At 48.0% G+C, this 23,113-nt stretch overlaps 1 protein-coding gene across 1 annotated transcript; it reads right to left on the reverse strand.

Moving 5' to 3' along the window:
- Positions 1-633: 633 nt before the first annotated feature.
- SDCBP2 (syndecan binding protein 2) lies at positions 634-15,991 on the reverse strand. Its single transcript, XM_035123419.3, has 9 exons — positions 15,879-15,991; positions 11,291-11,359; positions 10,690-10,810; positions 9,339-9,448; positions 8,014-8,175; positions 6,121-6,296; positions 4,287-4,458; positions 2,544-2,635; positions 634-1,840 (listed from the first exon to the last, which is right to left on the reverse strand). The coding sequence occupies exons 2-9, from the start codon at positions 11,342-11,344 to the stop codon at positions 1,786-1,788; spliced, it is 942 nt and encodes a 313-aa protein (XP_034979310.1). The 5' UTR covers positions 11,345-11,359; positions 15,879-15,991; the 3' UTR covers positions 634-1,785.
- Between the last annotated feature and the right edge of the window lie 7,122 nt (positions 15,992-23,113).

Here is a 23,113-nt window from a genome sequence, read left to right on the forward strand (position 1 = left end):
GAAAAATCTATATAATATATTTTTAAATACAGAACTTAAAAGCTGTATACTCTTCTTGGGTTTTGATTTCCACTGTCCTGTAACCTTTGTCTGTTTGGTGGCTGTAATAAAATGTCATTTCGGTCTCCAAAGGCGTCTTGCTTTCCATGATTGGTCTAGGCTGAAAGCGGGGGAAGGAGGCGGACTTCCCTCCCACTCTGGCTCTCTTTGCACAGGGGCAGCAGAACCAAACCAAGGGCTAGTTTGCCCCATGAGCAACTACTCATTGCTCAACATCCTGCAGGAAAGAGTTCCCTTGTCCCCTTCCTCTTGCCCCTTTCTTGCTCTCCTTGGGTGCAGACAACAAACATGCAACAAAAAACACAGGGGCACTTAGAGGTAGCAGACCCTCTTTCTGTACACTGCCTCGGTCCTGTATACCTGAAGGAGCGTCTCTACCCCCATCGTCCAGCCCCCCACTGAGGTCCAGCTCCGAGGGCCTTCTGGCAGTCCCCTCGCTGCGAGAAGTGAGGTTACAGAGAACCAGGCAGAGGGCCTTCTCAGTGGTGGCACCTGCCCTGTGGAACGCCCTCCCAGCAGATGTCAAGGCAATATAAGCAACTATTTTACTTTCAAAAGACAACTGAAGGCGGTCCTGTTTAGGGAAGTTTTTAATGTTTGATGCTGTATTGTTTTTAATATTTGGTTGGAATCTGCCCAGAGTGGCTGGGAAAACCCAGCCAGATGGGCGGGGTATAAATAATAAATTCTAGGATTCATCCAGATATAATAACTCCTAGGATTCATCCAGAGTATGTTAGCTTGGGTGAACTGTGGCCTCTGGTTGTGCAAGACACTGCCTAGCTTGATTTTGATCTTCAGATTGCCTGTTCGTAGAGTGCTTATCCCAACAAGCTTACACAGAAGTTTGACCACATCCAGCCTTTATTTCTTATGCTTTGATTCCAGGGAAGCTATACGACAACAAGCATTCATGCTGGTTTGCTTGCAGGGTGTGGATACATCTTCCCAATGATCATTCATTCATCTCACGCTTTTTTCAGTGCATTGTACCATCGCTCTGTTAATCGCAGCCAGTCCTTTCTTAAGTGGATTTGTTGCAACAGAGCACTTCAACCTACTTTAGTTGTGCAAAACTTAATTTCCAGTACGTGCTTGAATCCCTGCAAAGTAATGTCATTCTGGAGGTGACTTTTGTACATTTATATCCCTTGCTCTCTTTCCGTCATGGCATTCGAAGCAGGCACTCTTTCATTCTGGCATTGATCGAGGTGGCCCTGCAACCATGTCCAATGTGCTTAAACAAGAGCGCACCGTTCATCACTTAACACAGGCAAGTGTTTCCCTAAGAGAGTCAGGCTGTTTGCTTTGTAAATTTGGAACCTATTGCTCAACCACAGTGGTTCTGGTGTTAAAAGCTATGCAAGCCTGAGCCTGGCTCTCCTGCTAAATAGGAGGCACCCAGGTCTGATTTGGTTGTCTGAATAGGCAGCAGAAGGGCAGTTCCTCCAGTTTACATTTGGGCTATGAAGATCAGAGAATCAGCTGCTTCACTTCCTTAAGGAGGGAAGAATCACCCAGGAATGTGCAATAAACTCAGCTACATCCCCACCGAATCTCTGGAGACCTCACAGTCCTCAAGGAATAACTGAAAGCTTCAAGGAATTGATTTATCTTCCTGCACCTCGTGAGTATTCTCCAATGAGACTAAAAGAAGGAGTCATCTGTGGTGTATTTCATCCCGGAAGAGAGAGGCGGCGGAAAGAGGGAAAGTCTTGAGCAATTTTAAACATCAGGAACTGAACGGTCCATGGAAGATTTCGCCAGCCCACTCGAAAGCCTTAGGAGACAGAAGGAACAGGAATCAGCCCGGGTGTTGCAAGAGCCCTTTAAAAGAGGTCAAAATACTCTCTGCAAAATTCACTTTTACAGCTAAGGTCACAAAAGTTTTTTCCTCCTCTCCCACCCCAGTAATACTAGAATTTAATGTCACTTAGCGATGGGAGAGCCAGAAGGAAGTCTTACTTTTCATAACACATTATTAGATTGCAGTGCTTCCTGCCACTGATATGGTGCCTGCCATTCTCTTAGGTAAAGGGACCCCTGACAATTAAGTCCAGTCGCAAACGACTCTGGGGTTGCAGTGCTCATCTCGCTTTACAGGCCAAGGGAGCCAACGTTTGTCCGCTTCCACAGACAGTTTTTCCGTGTCATGTGGCCAGCATGACTAAGCCGCTTCTGGCGAAACCAGAGCAGAGCACGGAAACACGGTTTACCTTCCCGCCGGAGCGGTACCTATTAATCTACTTGCACTGCATGCTTTCGAACGGCTAGGTTGGCAGGAGCTGGGACCAAGCAACGGGCGTTCACCCCGTCGCGGGTCTGATCCATAAACTCCTCTTATGTTCTTAAGATCTAAAGCCACAGGTTCTTCATCTCTATGGCAGTCAGTTCCCAGCTGGGGTGAGCTACAGATTGGGTGGGAGTTTCTCAGCTCACTCACTTAGCCGTTCTGCCCCCGCCCCCAACTCTAGGGCACTCACTTTTTGACCATGTGTTCGTAGATCACGGCAGGGACAATGGTCAGAGTGATGATGTTGCCGGCATTGATGAGGACCTCTGTGATCTCCTTGTCCTTGAGAAGGAAAAGTTTAAGAAGGAGGTTGCTCAGAGATGGGACGAGCTGCCACTTTACTGAATTGCACAACGGAACCCTCCCCCCCTTCTGGTATCCATTGAAAAATGACATTTTTTCTTGTGTTACCCTGTTGTCTGGGGCCCCTGACAGCTGTCTGGGGGAAAGAGAGCAAAGCCAGGAGTTCCCAACATTATTTGAAGGAAGATCTTGAATTGTACAATGCAGGAATCTTTTTGCCCAACATGGGGCTCGAACCCACAACCCTGAGAGTCAGAGTCTCATGCTCTACCCACTGAACTATTCATACCTGCCCCTCTCTTTTACCTTTCTCCCCTCATATCCAGTATATTCTGGCCTGTGCCCCCCAAACGCCACTAAGCCTTGCCTATCCAGGAGGTCCCCAAGTACCTTAAATCAGGGGTGGGGGACAGGATATAGCTTGTGGGCCAGATTCCCATCTCTCTCTCCCCATGATCTCCCAGAGGCCACTTTTGACAAGCAGGCAGGCTCAACCTGCCCACCTGTCAATCCCCCAATGTCACCATGGTGTCGGGTGACCCAACGTCAAAGGGAAGAATTGGCAGTACACTCCACTTCAGACTGTGTGTCGTGACATTAGTGTGTCTGCTGCAGTGTGTGGGTATGCCGCACAAACTCTCCCTGCACTTTTCCTGGGACTGGAAAGGGGTTAGTTTAACCTCCAGTTTGATAGCAAGACTAATTACTGTGTCATGAAATGATGCAAAACAATTACCGTGTCGCGAAAATGACGCATGTCTAAAAAGTGTGTCAGCGACATGAAAAGTTTTGAAAGCTCTGCTCTAAGTGGCTCGGGTGTGGAAAGCTTTGTGAGGCAGACTGGAACCCGTGCCAGAGATTTCCTATGCTTGCCCTAAATCAGGGGTTCCCAAACTAAGGCCCGGGGGCCGGATGCGGCCCAATCACCTTCTAAATCCGGCCCGCAGACAGTCCAGGAATCAGCATGTTTTTACATGAGTAGAATGTGTCCTTTTATTTAAAATGCATCTCTGGCTTATTGGTGGGGCCTGCCTGGTGTTTTTATATGAGTAGAATGTGTCCTTTTATTTAAAATGCATCTCTGGCTTATTTGTGGGGCATAGGAATTCGTTCATATTATTTTTCAAAATATAGTCCGGCCCCCCACAAGGTCTGAGGGACAGTGGACCGGCCCCCTGCTGAAGAAGTTTGCTGACCCCCTCTTTCTCGCTGCCCCACATGCCTGGACACCCCCCCGAAAAGGACTAACTATTTTACGCAAGCCACCACTTTCTTCCCGCTCTTGAAATCTCTCCTCCAAACCCTCCCCTGACCCATCAGTTCCAAACGAAACCAAGCAGAAGGTGTGGACCAGAAGGAGTGCCCAAAGAGTGCTAGATACTGTACATAACAGAGGACTTGCATATAAATGTAATAATATTGACATAGTCACAGTAGAGCACTGAGAGGAATGGATTTGGGGACTGAGTGCAGAATACAGCTTGGATTTTTTGATTGAGGTCTGTTGTTTTTTTAAAAAAAGCAAGTTTCCAGCTTTTAAGGATTTGAACACAGCCCACAATTTGCGTGGCTCCACAGAGCTCTCCGCACCATCCTTTGCTCCACTGCCCCTTTCACACAGAGTCCTTACCCTCAGGCCAATGACATTTTGCCCGTTCACCTCACAGATGTAATGGTTGATAAGGAGCCCGTTCCGAGCCGCAGAGCTGCCTCTGGCAAGCGAGTTGACTTGCCCTTTCTTGACAATGAACCCCACATGGCCCATGCTGTCCTTGTGCATTGTCACCGTGCGCTGGAAAGGCCTACCAAGCAAAGATTATAATGTTAAAGTAATGTAATAGTGTAAAGGTAAAGGTGAAGGGACCCCTGACCATTAGGTCCAGTCGTGACCGACTCTGGGGTTGCGCGCTCATCTCGCATTATTGGCTGAGGGAGCCGGCGTACAGCTTCCAGGTCATGTGGCCAGCATGACAAAGCCGCTTCTGGCAAACCAGAGCAGCACACGGAAACGCCGTTTACCTTCCCGCTGTAGCGGTTCCTATTTATCTACTTGCATTTTGACATGCTTTCGAACTGCTAGGTTGGCAGGAGCTGGGACCAAGCAACGGGAGCTCACCCCGTCACAGGGATTCGAACCGCCGACCTTCTGATCAGCAAGCCCTAGGCTCAGTGGTTTAACCCACAGCGCCACCTGGGTCCCTCAATGTAATAGTGTATCACATCATAAATACAATTATCATTTTACTCTTTGTACCCCACCTGTCTGGTTGAGTTGCCGGGAGAAAGAGCATATACACCGGCTTAGCCATTTCCAATCTCCAGAAAACCAGAGCTTGGAAAACCAGGCCTTTGAGCCTGGAAGGCATTAGGATATGGGTGGGTTTTATTTTCAACCCCTTTCCTATATTTTTTAGATATACCGTATTTTTCTGTCTATAAGACGCCCCCTATTTTTGGGAACTCCAAATCCAGAAAATGGGTAGGATTGCCCAGAGTTGTTGATTGCCGAAAACCGCTCACCCGCCACTGACAATTGCAAGACATGTGACCCTTTTGCCGTAGAGGCAGCCAATCACCTGCAGCCCTTTTCACAGCCACCAATCGCCCGCAATATCACCACTGAGAATCTCCTGCTCGCTGCTGCGACCAGTCGCCCAACCCCCCCTCTGCACTAGCCATGTATAAGACAAGGGATACCTGAACGAGCGTCTCCACCCCCATCGTTCTGCCCGGACACTGAGGTCCAGCACTGAGGGCCTTCTGGCGGTTCCCTCCCTGCGAGAACCCAAGTTACAGGGAACCAGGCAGAGGGCCTTCTCGGTAGTGGCACCCGCCCTGTGGAACACCCTCCCACCAGGTGTCAAAGAGAAAAACATCTACAGTGGTACCTCCGGATACGTACCTGATCCGTTCCGGGGTGGTGTTCTCACCCCGAAAAGTACGTATCCAGAGCGGGGCTTCCATGCACATGCAAAGCATGCAGAACGCTTCTGCACATGCGCATGGCAGAACCTGGAAGTAAACACTTCCAAGGTCCGCCGCGTTCTTATCCTGAAAGTACGCAACCCACAGCGTACTCAACTCGAGATATGACTGTACCAGACTTTGAGAAGACATCTGAAGGCAGCCCTGTTTAGGAAAGCTTATAATGTTTAACAAACCATTGTATTTTAATATTTTGTTGGAAGCCGCCCAGAGTAGCTGTACAGCCAGATGGACAGGGTATAAATCATAGATTGTTGTTGTTGTTAGGGATAATTTTAAAGCTAATTTTTTAATTAAAATCCCTCATCTTATAGATGGAAAAGTATGATATCCCTGAAAAAGCAAGCAGAGGAGAAGCGCCTGCCACTTGCATTTTATGAGCATCCTTAATATTGCAGGCAGTTCCAGGGGCTTAGGAAATGCAGCCCTTCAGGGTACCAAAACGACTCTGATAACCGCGGCCACTTCCTGCTGCTCACCTGTCCCGGACCACCATGACGATTTTCTCCGGAGAGGCTTTCTTCAGCGCCCGCTTAGCCTTGTCCGCGTTCCACCCTGCGCAATCCTTCCCGTCGATCTGCAGGACCTGATCTCCAAAGCGCAGGCCCACCAGAGAAGCTGGGGAGTTGGCCTTGACCAGCTGCACAAACAACCCCTGCAGAAGACACTGAGCTGGTGAAAACCGACATACTTGATTTCTAAAACGAGACCAGCAAGGAAAGAGCCACGTCCGCCGAGAGCCCAGAGGCAGGCGTCCCTGGGCAGCAGGTGAGATGGGATTTCGAGGAAGCCAGTTCCACACCTCTCAGGTGGGGAGGGAGTTGATGGCCTGGGCACCCAACAGCGGGGCTGATGGGCATCATAATCCAAAGCATATGGAGGGCACCCAGTTGGGGAAGGCTGGCATAAGAACTGTGGCTTCAAAGGGACACACAGAGCATCTTACAACCCACACCTGGAAGAATCACAGAATCATAGAGCTAGAAGGGACCCCCAAAAGTCATCTAGTCCAACCCCCTGCAATGCAGGAATCGCAACTAAAGCATCCAGGACAGATGTCCACCCATCCTCTGCCCCCCTGTACCTGTTCTGCGTTTGTAAGAAATCAATATTTTAATGCAGCAGCTACACTTTGGAACTCCCTGCCTATTGACATCAGGCAAGCGCCTTCACTTGCACACATTTTGGTGCATGCTAAAAGCATCTGCATTTAGACAAGCCTGCCCAGGTGTTTATAAAAGCTGGTGCACGTTTTAATGTGCTTTTAGTTTATTGTTGATGTTATCTCTACAATGTTTCAAAAAGTTGTTCTTGCTGATAATGGCATTGTTTTGAGGGTTCCCCCCCCCTTTATGATCAAGCAATATATAAAATTTATTGAAATAAATACATAAATAATCCAAATGTAACCCTTCACCCCAAAAAGGGAAGCAGGACTCATAATAGAATCTATTAAGGCTGCCCTAAAATTCCACGCCCCAGAGATTTCTGCAGTGAGAAGGTATTCAAATAGTCTGTTAACAGAGACTGAACAGTCCAACTAGTGCTAAATGCCTATGGCAAAAGGCCCGCAGGATGTCACACAGATATGTTGGAACAGGAATCAGAATATTTAGTATTCGCCCCAAACATTTATTTGTTTTCCAAATAAAACAAATCAGAGAGAGAGAGGATAAATAACCCCCGTCCCTGAAATCAAGCCAGATGGACTGAATTCAGGCTAAGGCAGGCATCCCCAAACTTCGGCCCTCCAGATGTTTTGGACTACAATTCCCATCATCCCTGACCATTGGTCCTCTTAGCTAGGGATCATGGGAGTTGTAGTCCCAAAACATCTGGAGGGCCGCAGTTTGGGGATGCCTGGGCTAAGGCTTCTACCGCTTGAGTAGATGTCTGTGAAAGGAGATTCAATAAGTGCACAGAGGACAAGTCTACAAAAGGCTGTTGGCCTTAACCTTCGAAATTCAGAGGCATCATGCATGTAAAATGGAGTGGTCAGTTAAACGGGACTCCTGCGCCTTTAATAGTTGTGTCCTGCAAACTATATCGGCTGAAAGCAAATCTTCTACAAAACTATTAAAGGTGCAACAGCCCCCTGTCCTCTTTTGCACCTGGTCCCTCGAATCTGAATAACAGAAGCTATTGCCTTTGTGACCTGTTGGATTCCCCAACCTGGTGCTCTCCAGCTGTTTCAAACTACAGCGCTGGCTGGGTCAGATGGGAAACAAAGCAGAAGAAACAAAGGTACAACGCTGATCCAGACGCGGCCACTGTAAAAACCCCAAGGCTGGATGAGAGGGGCCTTTGGTTTCATCCAGTAGTAGCACTCTCTGGCTCTTCCTGCCTCGGAAAGTCCTAACCTCGGAACGCACCTTATCAATGTTCCTCAGCTTCAGTCCCGTCTTCCCGCGCTCGTCCTTGCAGAGGTGAACCTCCCGCAAGCCTGGCTTGATCTCCGCCCGGCGAACCCCCAGGTCGCTTCCCGTCACGGGGGCAACCACAAAGCCCGGTGTGGAGGGCGCTGAGGTCACGGCCTGCCAAAAAAAAACCAAGTTGTGGAACAGTCAATTTAATTTTCAACCCAGGATAATGAGGCTGGTTCATGCTCCACCTTATCCTGAGTGGTAGAGACATTCCAGATAAGGTTGCCTGAATTTCAGGACTGACCTGAAACCCCCAGGTTTCCCTGCCTGCCTCCAGGTGGCACGGGGAGGGCTTGAATCTCCAGGTGGGTGAGAGCGCCTTGAGATTCTAAACATATTATTAAGACGACGATGTGTGAAGCCTGCAAGCTTTAGCTCGGGCATCTATCCTCCTCCCATCTCCCAATTAACCTCCGTCTCCAAGGCTCGGCGGTGGGAGGTAGTGCAGAAGAAGAATCACCAGGGGTCACTTCTAGGTCACTGAAATCCCAGGGTCTGAGATGCTCCTGGCCCGGCTATCCTAGTTCCAGAACAGCCTTTCACTGGGTCACTGTCTCAAATTTGCATTCCTAGAAAAGCAGCATGGCTCAGTGGTTAGAGCACCCGCTTTGCATGCAGAAAGGCCCCGTGTTTAATTCCCAGCATCTCTCCATAGGGTAGGGGGAAACCTGGAGAGCCGCTGCCAGTCAGAGTAGACAATACTGAGCTAAGTGGACCAGCAGTCAAGACTCAGCAGAAGGCAGTTTTCTATCTTCCTCCAACTGACTCAGCAAGATAATGTCACGGTGGGAAATCAAGGAACCATCAGGATCTGAGGCCGCCATTAAAGGTCACCCAATGAGCTTCAGGATGGAGCAGGGATTTGAACCCTGGTCTCCCTGGTCCCAGCCCAAAACTCACTATGTTAAACAAAATAAATAAATTCCTTCCAGTAGCACCTTGGTCTCTAAGGTGCTACTGGAAGGAATTTATTTATTTTGTTTCGACTACAGCAGAGCAACACGGCTACCTACCTGTAACTAGCACGATGCTACACTGCTATGATTCCCATCCATTGCTCCACTCACTTTTGACTCTAGTACCACCCACCCTTGGCATGTGGCCCTGGGCAAGGTTACACGGAGGGGGATGTGGCCCTTTGGTGGAGAAGGTTCTCCACCCCAGAGTTAGAGATAGGGAGTCCTGGCAGAATGCTGCTGCATACAGGGATTCTGCAAATGCAACCGACAAGTGAATGGGAAAAGGTGTTGCAGATGACCCTCAGAAATGCTTACGTTGCTGCCTGCCGGGGCGAGTCCTAAATTCTTTTGGACCTCCTCACTGGAGAGGGAGAGGCCCATGTAATCATTTAAGTCTGTGAGGTTCGGGTACAAAACTGGCAGGGCTGAAAAGGAAAGAAAGAGGGAGAAGTTAATTCAGAGCATAAGCTGCGCAATAATGTATTATGTGAGTTATCCCGTGCATCAGCTGTGGAGAATGCAAAAAACAAGAATGAAGTCTCTAGATCTCATGCAGAGCCGTCTTCCCCATTGGGCTTAGTGGCGCGTTGCACCAGGGCGCTGGCCTCTCAGGGGCGCCCCAGCGAGTAGGGGAGCTGCACGGCTTTGCCAGGGGCCTCCCCTTTCCCTGCATGCCGTCAGATGGTTGGCGGGGCACAATGAGCCACTAAGCTCTATGGCTCCGCCGCCGCCGCCGCCGCCTCCTCCTCTCCCTCGGCCACAGGAATCCTCTCAGCCGCTGCCCACCGAGCCGCTGTTCTCTGAGGGAGCGGCGGGAGCAGGGATGGCGGGAGCAGCTCCCAAGGGTCTCCTCTGCGTCACCAGTGCCCGCTGCCCCACCACCACTCTCCGGGGCACAGGCGGTGGCGTGCCTCCTGTTCCTCGGGCCGCTGGGCAGCAGCAAGAGTGCCGGCAGTGGGCTGTCGTCGACGGGCAGCGAAGGAGGAGGAGGCGCCCCAGAGCCTCGCAAGCGAGCATGGGGTTCCAGCAGTCTGGCCAGCCGTGTTGCAGCCACATCGGCGGTGTCTTCTGTGGGCAGCGGCTCCCGGGGCTACGAGGTGGTCTGCAAGTTGGGTCCCGAGTTCTAAATTCTGGGAAAGGGAGGGGGTGCCGGAGGGATCTTTGCGTCACGGCACCGGATGTACTTAAGACGGCCCTGGATGATGGTCTGTGTTTGCACATGTTGACAATAAGGGCTAGCCCCCTGTCTAATCCCTGCCTCCTGTGGGAGTGAGGTCCATAGTTCAGTTCTGTGCTGTGTGAGTTTCTTTTATCAGTCCTGAATCTTCCAACATTCAGCTCCCCATGAATTCTAGCGTTACGAGAGAGGAAGTAAAGCTTCCCTCTCTCCCCTTTCTCCATGCCCTGCATGATTTTGTAAACCTTCTATCATGTCTCCTCTTCCTCCCCTTTTCTGTAAGCCAAAAACTCTTAGACGCTGCAACCGTTCTTCTTAGAGGTCCATCCCGTTTTCTGAACCTTATCCAACTCTACAATCTCTCTCTACATGACATCTTGGCACTGTCGAAGCTTGCATTGTGAGCCTTCGGGGATGCCAACCCACAGCAATGGAGGCAGGCTTTGGGGGTGCCACCAAAGGCTTTTTGCCACCTCTGAATTACGTTACCTGCTGGCTTGGGCGGCTCGGCCTTCTCTGCGGGAGAAGCTGGAGGGGCAGATGGCACAACGAAGGCAGGGAGCGGAGCGGGGATGGAGGCTGGCGCCTTGGGGGCTGCATCTGCCTGGGCCTGTGGAGGAAGAAGGGCAAGAGATCAAGTTGGCGCCTCCAGGGTCTTCTTCTCCTCCCCACCCGCCCCCAAAGCTCCTGCTTTCAATGAGGACCGATTTGAACCTGATCCTGGACTAAGCCAATGCAGGAAGGTGCCTGCTGTTTATTTGCTTCCACAAAGGAATCCTTTCCTAGGAAACACCTCGAAGCAATTGGCCAATTAAAGACAAAAGCAATTAAGAACAATCTCATTTATAGGAACAACAATGTCAAGGCCTGCTTTTAAAAGGCTTGTCGGAAAGGGAAGGTTTTCAGTCGGTGGCGAAGTGATGTCTGCCTGGTTTTGTTTGTTTGTTATGTTTGTTATGCTGCCCTTCATCCAAGGATCTCAGGGTGGTTTACAGCATAGAAATGCAAAATAAAAACACAAAACACATAATAAAAACGAAAAACAAACTGAAGGGCAACAGGAAGCCCAAGGGGAGTACCGGCCTCTCACCTTCAGAACGTGGTCCACTTTCATGTCCTCGAGAGATGGGTACAACGTCGCCATGTTTGCTGCTGCTTCCTGGGGGGGGGGGTGAAGCACACAGAGGGAGATGCCAAGGTGAGTCTACAGCTCTGGGTTCCTGAATGTTTCCTCAATGTTCTATTTTTGGGAACAGGTAGGTAGCCGTGTTGGTCTGGATCGAAGTAAAATAAAAAAATTCCTTCAGTAGCACCTTAAAGACCAACTAAGTTTTTATTTTGGTATGAGCTTTCGTGTGCATGCACACTTCTTCAGAACTGGAGGGGTGTGCATGCACACGAAAGCTCATACCAAAATAAAAACTTAGTTGGTCTTTAAGGTGCTACTGAAGGAATTTTTTTATTTTACTATTTTTGGGAAGGTACCGTCACTTTGGGGGAGGGGGACTGTCACTGATTTTTTTATTTAAAAAATTATAGTAATTGAGTAGCCATATGCAATCAGATTTGAATAAATTCACACCTGCTAGTTTGTCCTGCAGGTTTTAAAAAGAACTTGGACACACACAAGGATTAACAGCAAACCAACCACTGCCATTCTATGAATAAAGATAATTATCATTATACAATTTATCACCAGAAGGTCACAGTTGAGTGTCAACTTGTAGCTGACTAGAAGTTCCTTTAACAGATTCATCTAATGATCTTAACAGATTAATGTGGTAGCTATTTTCTAAAAACGGTTGGAAACTATGCAATGCAGTTGCTCAGTCACTTGAAAAAGATTGTCCCATGACAATGACTTGATAGGCGTTATCGTGCCCGGCTAATTGATGCCATTAGCTGGGCACGATCACAGGTTACTTGCATCATACACAGGAGTGATCACCGGATCATAAAAAGTTAGTCATAGGAAAACGCAGGATCTTCCAGGACAATGCAATGATTGCATTTCACCATTTGGCATGTGTGCCACAGGGCTAGGCGGGGGCTGCAGTTTTAAAATTAGCTCTTGGAAGAACTAGATTGGCAGCCTGGCAGTTCTCCACGGGTGGCACTAGCAATGGCCCCTCCAGCCAGCATGAATGCCATCATTGCAAAAACCTGGGCAAAGAGGGAATACCCAGTGCCAGATTTATGTATAAGCTACACAAGCTATAGCTTAGAGCCCTACTCTCTTGCCCCCCCCCAAAAAATATACTACTTCTTAATTGTATTTCACTATTAATATATGGGACCCAGGTGGCGCTGTGGGTTAAACCACAGAGTCTAGGGCTTGCTGATCAGAAGGTCGGCGGTTCAAATCCCTGCAACGGGGTGAGCTCCTGTTGCTCGGTCCCAGCTCCTGCCCACCTAGCAGTTCGAAAGCACGTCAAAGTGCAAGTAGATAAATAGGGACCGCTCCGGCGGGAAGGTAAACGGCATTTCCGTGCGCTGCTCTGGTTCGCCAGAAGCAGCTTTGTCATGCTGGCCACATGACCCGGAAGCTGTCTGCGGACAAACGCCGGCTCCCTCGGCCTATAGAGCGAGATGAGCGCCGCAACCCCAGAGTCGGACACGACTGGACCTGATGGTCAGGGGCCCCTTTACCTTTACCTATTAATATACTTCTTAACTGCATTTCAGTTCAAAAATGACTTTGATAAAATACATATTTTGTTATGTGCAAATGGCTTTAAAGGTAAAGGTAAAGGTACCCCTGACCATAAGGGGATGACTCTGGGGTTGCGGCGCTCAGTTCGCTCTATAGGCCGAAGGAGCTGGCGTTTGTCCGCAGACAGTTTTTCCAGGTCATGTGGCCAGCATGACTAAGCCACTTCTGGCGAACCAGAGCAGCGCACGGAAACACTGTTTAGCTTCCTGTCGGAGTGGTACCTATTTATCTACTTGCACTTTGACGTGCTTTCGAACTGCTACCGTAGTTGGGCAGGAGCAGGGAGTGAGCAACGGGATCTCACCCCGTCGCAGGGATTCGAACCGCCAAACTTCTGATCGGCAAGCCCTAGGCCAGGCATCCCCAAACTTCGGCCCTCCAGATGTTTTGGACTACAATTCCCATCATCCCTGACCACTGGTCCTGTTAGCTAGGGATCATGGGAGTTGTAGGCCAAAACATCTGGAGGGCCGCAGTTTGGGGGTGCCTGCCCTAGGCCAGGCACCCCCAAACTTCGGCCCTCCAGATGTTTTGGACTACAATTCCCATCATCCCTGACCACTGGTCCTGTTAGCTAGGGTTCATGGGAGTTGTAGGCCAAAACATCTGGAGGGCCGCAGTTTGGGGGTGCCTGCCCTAGGCTCTGTGGTTTAACCCACAGCACCACCCGCGTCCCTGCAAATGGCTTTAGGTCCGTTAATTACCATATAGCATATATTCAACACAAAAAACAATGGCAGTTTGACAATGGACAGCTGGACATATAAAGGGCCCCATTACCTTCAGTGGCTTAGGGCCTCATCAGACCTAAAGCAGCCCTGGGAATATCCCTGGAGCTGGAAGGAAGGCGACCTTCATAGCAGGAGACATTCATAGAAAACTCCAAACGGAAAAGAGCCATAGCTCAGTGGCAGAGCAGCTCCTTTCCATGCAGCGGGTTCTAAGTTCAATTCCCATAAGAGCATAGAAGAGCCCGCTGGATCAGGCCCATGTCCCACCCAGGCCAGCATCCTGCCCCATAGGGAAACCAGCAAGCAGCATTAGACCACAAGAGCCCTCTCCCTTCCTTCCAACAACTGGCCTTCAAAAGCCAGACCAATTCTCCTCCGTGAATTGGTCTAATATTCTTTTAAAGTCACCACCACCTCCCCACAATCTTCCCCCACCCAGGAACTGGAGCAAGTCCTGAGAATTTAAGGAGCGTAGGGGGTCCCTGCTGTAGTGGGAGTCCCTCACCAGCCCTTTGTCCTCAGGGTTCACATGTGGGTGCTGAAAATATGAGTGAAATAAAACTGCAAGATTTGCTGCCCTAATCTTAATGGTATGGCCAACCTACCATGACCTCTGACCCCAGTTTACATAGCACCCTGCTTCCCAAACACATAGCAATTTTCTTCTGATTTGTGATAAAGTTTTCTAGTTTTCTTAAGTACAAGAATTGCTTTGGGATTTTGTTTTTACACCTTTCTCTCTTTTTGTAATTGTTATAAATTGGAAATCAATAAAAGTATATTTATTAAAGAAGAAGAATTGCTTTGTTGAAGGAATCCTACAACTTGGGTAGCCCGGTATTCTGTGTTTTTAAAAAAATAAAAAAAATTGAGCCTTTATTCTGAGAAAAAAACTTACAAAAAAGATTAGATCTCTTACTGTTAAACCGAATGTAGTAAAACTATCATCAGGTTTCAAAATGCTCAATAATAATGCTTTAAGAATACAATGTAAACAAATGTATCACATCTGCAATAATTCTAAATATCTTCTGTTGTCGTACATAGTCTTAATATTCCGACACATTATAAAAACGGAACACTTTAAAATCAATGAGTATTCAATGCTAGTCCTACTCAGAGTTGAAGATAATGGCGATGGCTAATTTAGGCTTATTAATATCAGTGGGTCTACTCTGATACACAAATATGTCGACTCTCATATCAACACCCAATCCACTTAGAGCAGATTATTCATTTCTTAATTCATTTCTTAATTGCTGTCAGGTTGAGAACCATTTCCATATCTTCCTTGATCTTACGTAACAAAATGTCACGAAAGGGTTTAAAGACAGTAGATCTAAAACCCTCTTTCATCCTCAAGAACCCTCCTCCAAAATAACTAAGAAATTCACTAAATATGGTCAGGACCTCGGCAGCCGCCTTGTGGGTTTGCAAAACCGGCTTCTAACAGAAGTTCATAAAAGTCGGCTTAAAAGAACACCCTGGGACTGCAAGGAGAAAGTCCCTGGTGAGGGAGTCCAGTCGCCCTCAGGAGAACACAAAATGCTGGAAAGAGAGCGCTTATTAACTCACTGGCAGCTAATTAACAGCAACCACAAGCAGCGTGGGGAGCAGGGAATCAATGGCTCTCCCAACTGTGCCGTCCTTGCCCTTTGACCAGGATGGGAATTGAAGTCCAGCAAAATCTGGAGAGCAGCGGGTGCTACTGCCTCTGCTCTGGATTCAAACTACAAGAAAGAAGATTCCACCTAAACATTAGGAAGAGCTTCCTGACAGTAAGATCTGTTCGGCAGTGGAATTTGCTACCAAGGAGTGTGGTGCAGTCTCCTTCTTTGGAGGTCTTTAAGCAGAGGCTTGACAGGCATATGTCAAGAATGCTTTGGTGGTGTTTCCTGCTCGGCAGGGGGGTGGACTGGATGGCCCTTGGGGTCTCTTCCAACTCTATGATTCTATGGAGTGTCAAGGGAAACCCGGAACACATAGCTGGGCACATCCCCATTTTCCCCATCGAAGTTGCAAGCCGAAAGGCAAGGTCCCCCCCAAGTAAAACCACCCTCTTTGCTTCCCATCAGAAGCAAATTCAGGGTGGTAGATGCAGAGCAAATTTAGAAGTGTTTCCAAACAGCGTCTGGGCTTTACAATCCAAGGTGAGAGCATAAAATATTTTCTCCAAATGGACGCCTTTGCTCTCCCCTCCCCCTCCCACAAACAAAACAGATCCGTGCTCTTACCTGTCTGCTACCTCTGGCAAGAATTCTGCTCTCTTGGCTTGCGCACTCGACTTTATAACCACAGCCAGGGCTCAGCCTGGGCTGGGCGGAGGCATCAGCTGACTAGGAAGCGAAACTCAGGTGGCAGAAGAGAGAACCAGGTCAGTGCACCTGAGTGACGTCAGGCGAGGAGGTGCCTCAGATTAGAGAGGCGCTGGTTCTGTCGTGTGTTGCAATGAGGCAGAGGAACGTCAGGTGACAGACTTCAGCCAGCCAGCCCAGTGCAAGTGGAATTTGCAGCCGTGTGGGCTGGAACCCTGAAGAGGAGCAGCTGGCCAGCCGGACCCTCTTCCAGGAAACTCCATTCTGTCCTCATTTTCCCCGCCCCTCCAAAGGTCAACCTGCAGCTGAATATGTTCAATCCACAACTGGTGCCCAATGTCTTGCTCTGCTTTCCTTTGGACCACATTAGCAAGGCTGGGGGGGGGTCTTGTCATCTGGGCATCCCAGGTCCTCCAGATACACTGGCCAGGCTTGCACCCCCGGGGAGGTCACTTCAGTGCTGCTAATGCAGCAAAAACAACATGGGAGGCGGCAGTTATATGTTGCGGGGCTTTTTAGCCACACCAGATGCTGTGATTCTCCAGGGGTTCGGCTTCACCTCTGCAGGCGCGCTCCATTGTCTCTCGAGACAGACAGATGCCAGCGACAACACTGAGTTGTATTGGGTATGCAAGCAAACTGACACATCTTTTTATTAAAAAAAGATTTTATTTATTTATTTAGAGCATTTCTACCCTGCTCTTCAATCCAAAAGGCTCCCAGAGCAGCTTGCATCCCCCTCAAGGCAAGATGGCCTCTGCCTGCAGGCTTACAACGATAATCATTTTTTAAAACCACGGCAATCAAGGCAAAAGGGACAGGGAGGGAAGAGGAAAAGCAAAAACTCAGGCACCAATTTCTAAACAGTTTCTCCTATAATGGCCAGCTGGAACAGCTCAGGGGCAAGGAAGTGCTTGATGGAGCTGTGTCTCCATCAAAAACCGGATGGGATGGCCCTTCTGCTTCCTATCTCTCCTGTTGAGGCAGCCTGATGGAGTGGCTGCCGTCAGGTGTTTTTCAGAAACGTTTTCTTTGTCCTTCTGCAAACCTAGAGTTCCCCTGACCCTCTTCCATCTGGATTGTGGCATCTTTGCAGATGACACCAAATTGGGAGGGGTGGCTAACACCCCAGAGGACAGGATCACACTTCAGAATGACCTTAACAGATTAGACAACTGGGCCAAAGCAAACAAGATGAATTTTAACAAGGAGAAATGTAAAGTACTACACTTGGGCAAAAAAAATGAAAGGCACAAATACAGGATGGGTGACAGCTGGCTTGAGAGCAGTACATGTGAAAAGGATCTAGGAGTCTTGGTAGACCACAAACTTGACATGAGTCAACAGTGTGATGCAGCAGCTAAAAAAGCCAATGCAATTCTGGGCTGCATCAATAGGAGTATAGCATCTAGATCAAGGGAAGTAATAGTACCACTGTATTCTGCTCTGGTCAGACCTCACCTGGAGTACTGTGTCCAGTTCTGGGCACCACAGTTCAAGAAGGATACTGATAAGCTGGAACGTGTCCAGAAGAGGGCAACCAAAATGGTCAAAGGCCTGGAAACGATGCCTTATGAGGAACGGCTTAGGGAGCTGGGTATGTTTAGCCTGGAGAAGAGAAGGTTAAGGGGTGATATGATAACCATGTTCAAATATATAAAAGGATGTCATATAGAGGAGGGAGAAAGGTTGTTTTCTGCTGCTCCAGAGAAGCGGACACGGAGCAACGGATTCAAACTACAAGAAAGAAAATTCCACCTAAACATTAGGAAGAACTTCCTGACAGTAAGAGCTGTTCGGCAGTGGAATTTGCTGCCAAGGAGTGTGGTGGAGTCTCCAAAGGTCTTTAAGCAGAGGCTTGACAGCCATCTGTCAGGAATGCTTTGATGGTGTTTCCTGCTTGGCAGGGGGTTGGACTGGATGGCCCTTGTGGTCTCTTCCAACTCTATGATTCTATGATTCTATGATTCTATGATTCTATCTGGGCTCCAGAAGAAGCCTATGATACTCAGATGAAAGGCAGTATGTCAGTTTAATAAAATAGTCCACAGGTGATCTACCCTGATGGGCAGCAGGTCTCCAGGGTCTCAGGCAAAAAAAGGCACTTCCCATCACTTGATCCTTTTTAAAACCTGAACCTGGGACCACCCTACCACTGAGCCACACAGCCTCTTTTGCAGGCTGCCTGGCTGCCTGCAGGCAGGTGTAACATAGTTGCAGGATATTTCCCCTCCTTATTTTTCTTAAATACAATTCCAGAGTCAGGGAATAGCTGCATTGGGGCAATCCACCATGTCCCAAAAGTGTGGCAAGCTTTTGATGAAAAGACTAGGCTGCTCCTCTAGCTGTGTCTTTCTGGTTTTCTGTGTGCAGGTAAATTCTTGAGGCAGGGGAAAGACCCAAGCTCATCCATCCCCCTTGCTCAGCCTGAAATGGCACAGTCCAAGAAAACATCCTAAGGTACTCAATTTTGCTCATTGTATAGCAACCTGCTGGGTACAAACCTGGCCTCACTCAGCAAAGCAATCCGGAAGTTCTTGTGAGCGAATGTGTCACAGATTCTGCTCATCAGAGGCCATACCTCTCCATGCTCGGATCTGCAAGGGCAACCCCGAAATCCTTCAGCAGATTCGGCACCTGATAAATCAAGGAAGCTGCCTAAAGTATAATTACATGCACCACTGCCTAGCAGACAAGTCAGCGCTAGAGACAAATGGCAAAGTCAGATGCCATAGTCCTTAACTAACCTGCTGTTATCACATCCCTTTCCGGTGACAACTCTCCATGCTTCGGTGTGTTGCCACGACTGAGGTGTCCTTGGGATCCTGTGCTATTCATTGCATAAACATCTTGCACTCTTTGAAGGTCTTGTGCCCATTTCACAGAGGGAGATTGTTACCCGTTGTCCATGCTGTGAGTCAACAGCAGAGATGGAAAGAGAACCCAACGGGTATGAAGTCTACATGCTCAGTTTTGGTCTTAAAGCAGCAGGTCTTAAAGATTTCCCAGTCCATTGGGAAATCATACTGCAGAGACCCCATTGGAGAAAAAAAAGGGAGCTGCAGAGACTTTTAAATATATACAGTGGTACCTCGGTTTAAGTACACAATTGGTTCCGGAAGTCTGTACTTAACCTGAAGCGAGCTTTCCCATTGAAAGTAATAGAAAGTGGATTAATCCGTTCCAGATGGGTCCGCGGAGTACTTAAACTGCAAATACTCAAACCAAGGCATACTTAAACCGAAGTATGACTGTATATCCAAATGCTCCTTTATCTAAGTTTATTTGTTCACAACATTTAACCTTGTTATTTTTTTAAAAAAAGTTCCAGGCTGCCACTATTTTGCAGGAGAAATTCAAGCACGTACCAAATAGGTTTCATAGGGTTTTCATGTAGTTAATGAATAGAACTGAGGGGAGAGAGACTTTCTGCAGGCAATGAATTTTGTTGGGGGGGGGAAGACTTTGTTGGGGGGGCAGGACCGACGTGATTGGTCAGTTAATTAAGTATTTCTATTATTTTACTTGATCAGGTAGCAGCTGACCCCCCCCCCGGCTATACCCAGGCCCTGCCCTTCAGCCCCGAGAGCCTTTCCCAGACCGTGACTTTGAGAACAGCAGAAGCAGCTGGGAAGAGAGTTCGGCCATAGCTTTTAAGAATAATTTTATAAGTTGTGCGTCCTTGTTTCTCAATTTGCTCCTTTTACATGGTTTTGAATGTTTCGTGATATTTTATGCATTGTGATTTGCTGTTATTTTTCTTGATTATAGATTAGTAATTCTTGATTGTAATTGATAAGTGTAAACTGTTTTATTATTTTCTCATGTTTAATTTTACTGTTTACTACTGGGTTTTAAAGGATTATTGAAAATTGCTTTATTTGATGGTGGCGGTTCCCTCACTGCGAGAAGCCAAGTTGCAGGGAACCAGGCAGAGGGCCTTCTCGGTGGTGGCACCCGCCTTGTGGAACGCCCTCCCACCAGATGTCAAAGAGAACAACAACTACCAGACTTTTAGAAGACATCTGAAGGCAGCCCTGTTTTGGGAAGCTTTCAATGTTTGATGGATTTCTGTGTTTTAATATTTTGTTGGAAGCTGCCCATAATTGGCGGGGTATAAATAAAAAATTGTTGTTATTTTAAAGTTATTGTGACTTTTTATATAGGATCCGATTGTTACTATTAATGTTTGATGTTTTATTATTTTTATGTGTGTTGGAAGCTGCCCAGTGTGACTGGGTCAACCCAGCCAGATAGGCGGGTTAAACAGTAAATTGCAAGAACTCGGGCCAAGAGGGAGATGAATTTCAAGTAAGTCTTCAAAAGGGTTTATTTATGTAATGATGAATTCAACTAGGAATCAATTCCAGTATGATAGTGAGGCAGATAAAAATAAATTCCAGTGAAAAAATCCCAGGACAAGGCCCTGTTTCGACAATTATTCATCAGCAATGTTTTAATGGTCAGAGTGTACCAAGTATGTTTGCAAACATACTTGGTACACTCTGACCATTAAAACATTGATTCCTAGTTGAATTCATCATTACATAAATAAAATATTTTGAAGACATACTTGAAATTCATCTTCCTCCTGGCCCGAGTTCTTGCAGTTTACTGTTTCTTTCTGGACTTCACCAAGAACTCCAATTTCTACAGATAGGCGGGTTATAAATAATAAATAATAATAATAATAATTATTATTATTATAATTATTATTATTACAAGGGGAACCAAACTGGATCCTGTCAAACTCTGTAGCAGAGAATCCATGGAGCCATGTAATGCTCTGCCATAAAAATTTAAGAAGAGCCTGCTGGATCAGGCCAATGGCCCATCTAGTCCAGCAACCTGTTCTCACTTTGGCTAACCAGATGCCCTAATGGGAAACCCAAAAACAGGATCCGAGCAGAAGAGCAAGCCTCTCCCATCCTGGGATTTCCAGCAACTGGGATTCAGAAGCATCACTGCCTCCGACTGTGAATGCAGAGCACAGCCTTCATGGCATAGCTGCCTTTGATAACCATCTCCTTCTCCCTGAATTTGTCCTCTTTTAAAGCCATCCAAGTTGGCGGCCATCCCTGCCTCCTGAGGGAGGGAGTTCCATAGATTACGTGCTGCTTAAGGAAGTGATTTTCTCTGTCCTGAGTCTTCCAACTGAATCAGCTTCGCTGGCCGTTCCTGAGTTCTGGTGTTTTGAGAGAAGCTGGCCGAGGAGGACCAGAACCACCACAAACAAAGTGGCGGCGGTGAAGTACAAGGGGGAGGCCATGGCTCAGTGGCAAAGCATCTGCTCTGCATGCCGAAGGCCCCGGGTTCAATACCCAACGGCATCTCCAGGACGGAGACCGTGGTTGATGGCCCTGGAAGCTGCTGAGAGATCCGAACGGAATCGCAGGCTGCTTTTGCAACTCACCACTTTGCACCATCACGAAAGCCGACGCCTGAATAAATGCCTTTGTTTTTAAGGTGCAACAAGACTTTGTTGTTTTTGCTGCAGGAGACAAGCCTTCTGGAAACGGAAACTTTCTGTAATGAAACCCAAGGGGGGGAGGAGGAGCAGCAGGAATTGCAACTCAGGAATGCTCTTTGCAAACTCAGTCTGTGTCAACCCTTTCCTTGTCTCCCCTGTTGGTGCCACCAGGGGGCACTCCTGCTGTGGATGCTGGGCTCGCCCTGCCCCTCAACATCTCCACCACCTGTGTAGGCATCGGACTACAGTTCCCATCAGCACCCTGTCCCTCCAGGTGTTTTCCGACTACAACTCCCACCAGTCCCAGCCAGCATGCCGACAGGCATCGTAGGCCGACAGCATCTGAAGTGCCCCCGGTTTCCAAAATCCAGCCTAACCCTATCTTAGCTGGATTTAACTCACAATTAACATTGTAGTCAAATGTTATATATTTGTGCCGGGGGGACGGACAATTTTTGATATGAGTTTTTTAATAGAAACTTTTCGACATGCCATCCAACAAAAACCAATAAATAAAATAAAATAAATAAAAAATTAGTTTTCTCCCAGCCTCCCACCCTGGGAGGTCTCCCCTTCCCTGCCTCAAACGCAGGGTCCTTCATTAGTCTGTGTTTTTTTTGGGGGGATATTTATTGGATACGGGACGTATCCAATAAATATCCTAGGGCTTGCCGATCAGAAGGTTGGCGGTTCGAATCCCCACGACGGGGTGAGTTCCCGTTGCTTGGTCCCAGCTCCTGCCAACCTAGCAGTTCGAAAGCACGTCAAAGTGCAAGTAGATAAATAGGTACCACTCCAGTGGGAAGGTAAACGGCATTTCTGTGCACTGCTCTGGTTCGCCAGAAGCGGCTTAGTCATGCTGGCCACGTGACCTGGAAGCTGTACGCCGGCTTCCTTGGCCAATAATGCGAGGTGAGCACAACCCCAGAGTCGGTCACGACTGGACATAACGGTCAGGGGTCCCTTTACCTTTACCTATTTACTGGATGCGAGAGGAGCTTTTAATTTTTGAATATTTTCCTTTTAAATCTATGGTTAGCCGTCATTATTTGCATGTTGCCCTATTACAGGGAGAACTCTGGGAAGCTTGGAATGAATGGAATGATGGAGGTGGCAATATGGGAGAAATGTAGGCAGGTTTTTTCATAACCTTGTCCTAAGCATGAAATAACACCTTGCCTGCCAGGGAGAGAACGTGAGCTGGGAAGGAACCTGAGGAACTTCCAACCTTGCTGGAGCCCAGAAGGTCTGAACCAGGCACCCCCAAACTTCGGCCCTCCAGATGTTTTGGACTACAATTCCCATCTTCCCCAACCACTGGTCCTGTTAGCTAGGGATCATGGGAGTTGTAGGCCAAAACATCTGGAGAGCCGCAGTTTGGGGATGCCTGGTCTGAACCCTACATATGTTGTCTGGGAGATAGGCAGGAAGCTTGCCTTGGGACAGCCACTGAGTGGGAGATTCAAACTCTGGCCTTCTAGGTCCTAGTTTGATACTCTCAGGTCCTGCTGGCCAGAGGCATCGGGGTGGTTTCTGAGAGAGAGAGAGGATGCTGGATCACACAGACCTTTGGTGTGATCCAGAGAAGCAGCAGGGGATTCTTATATTGAATAATAATTGGAGAACCTCTCTAGGATCTCTCGGGTGAAAAAAAATCAGGTGAGATGCCTAGATTAATTATTGA

The sequence above is a fragment of the Zootoca vivipara genome, chromosome 7 (genome assembly GCF_965207765.1).
Source record: "Zootoca vivipara chromosome 7, rZooViv2.hap1.1, whole genome shotgun sequence".
Lineage (NCBI taxonomy): Eukaryota > Metazoa > Chordata > Lepidosauria > Squamata > Lacertidae > Zootoca > Zootoca vivipara.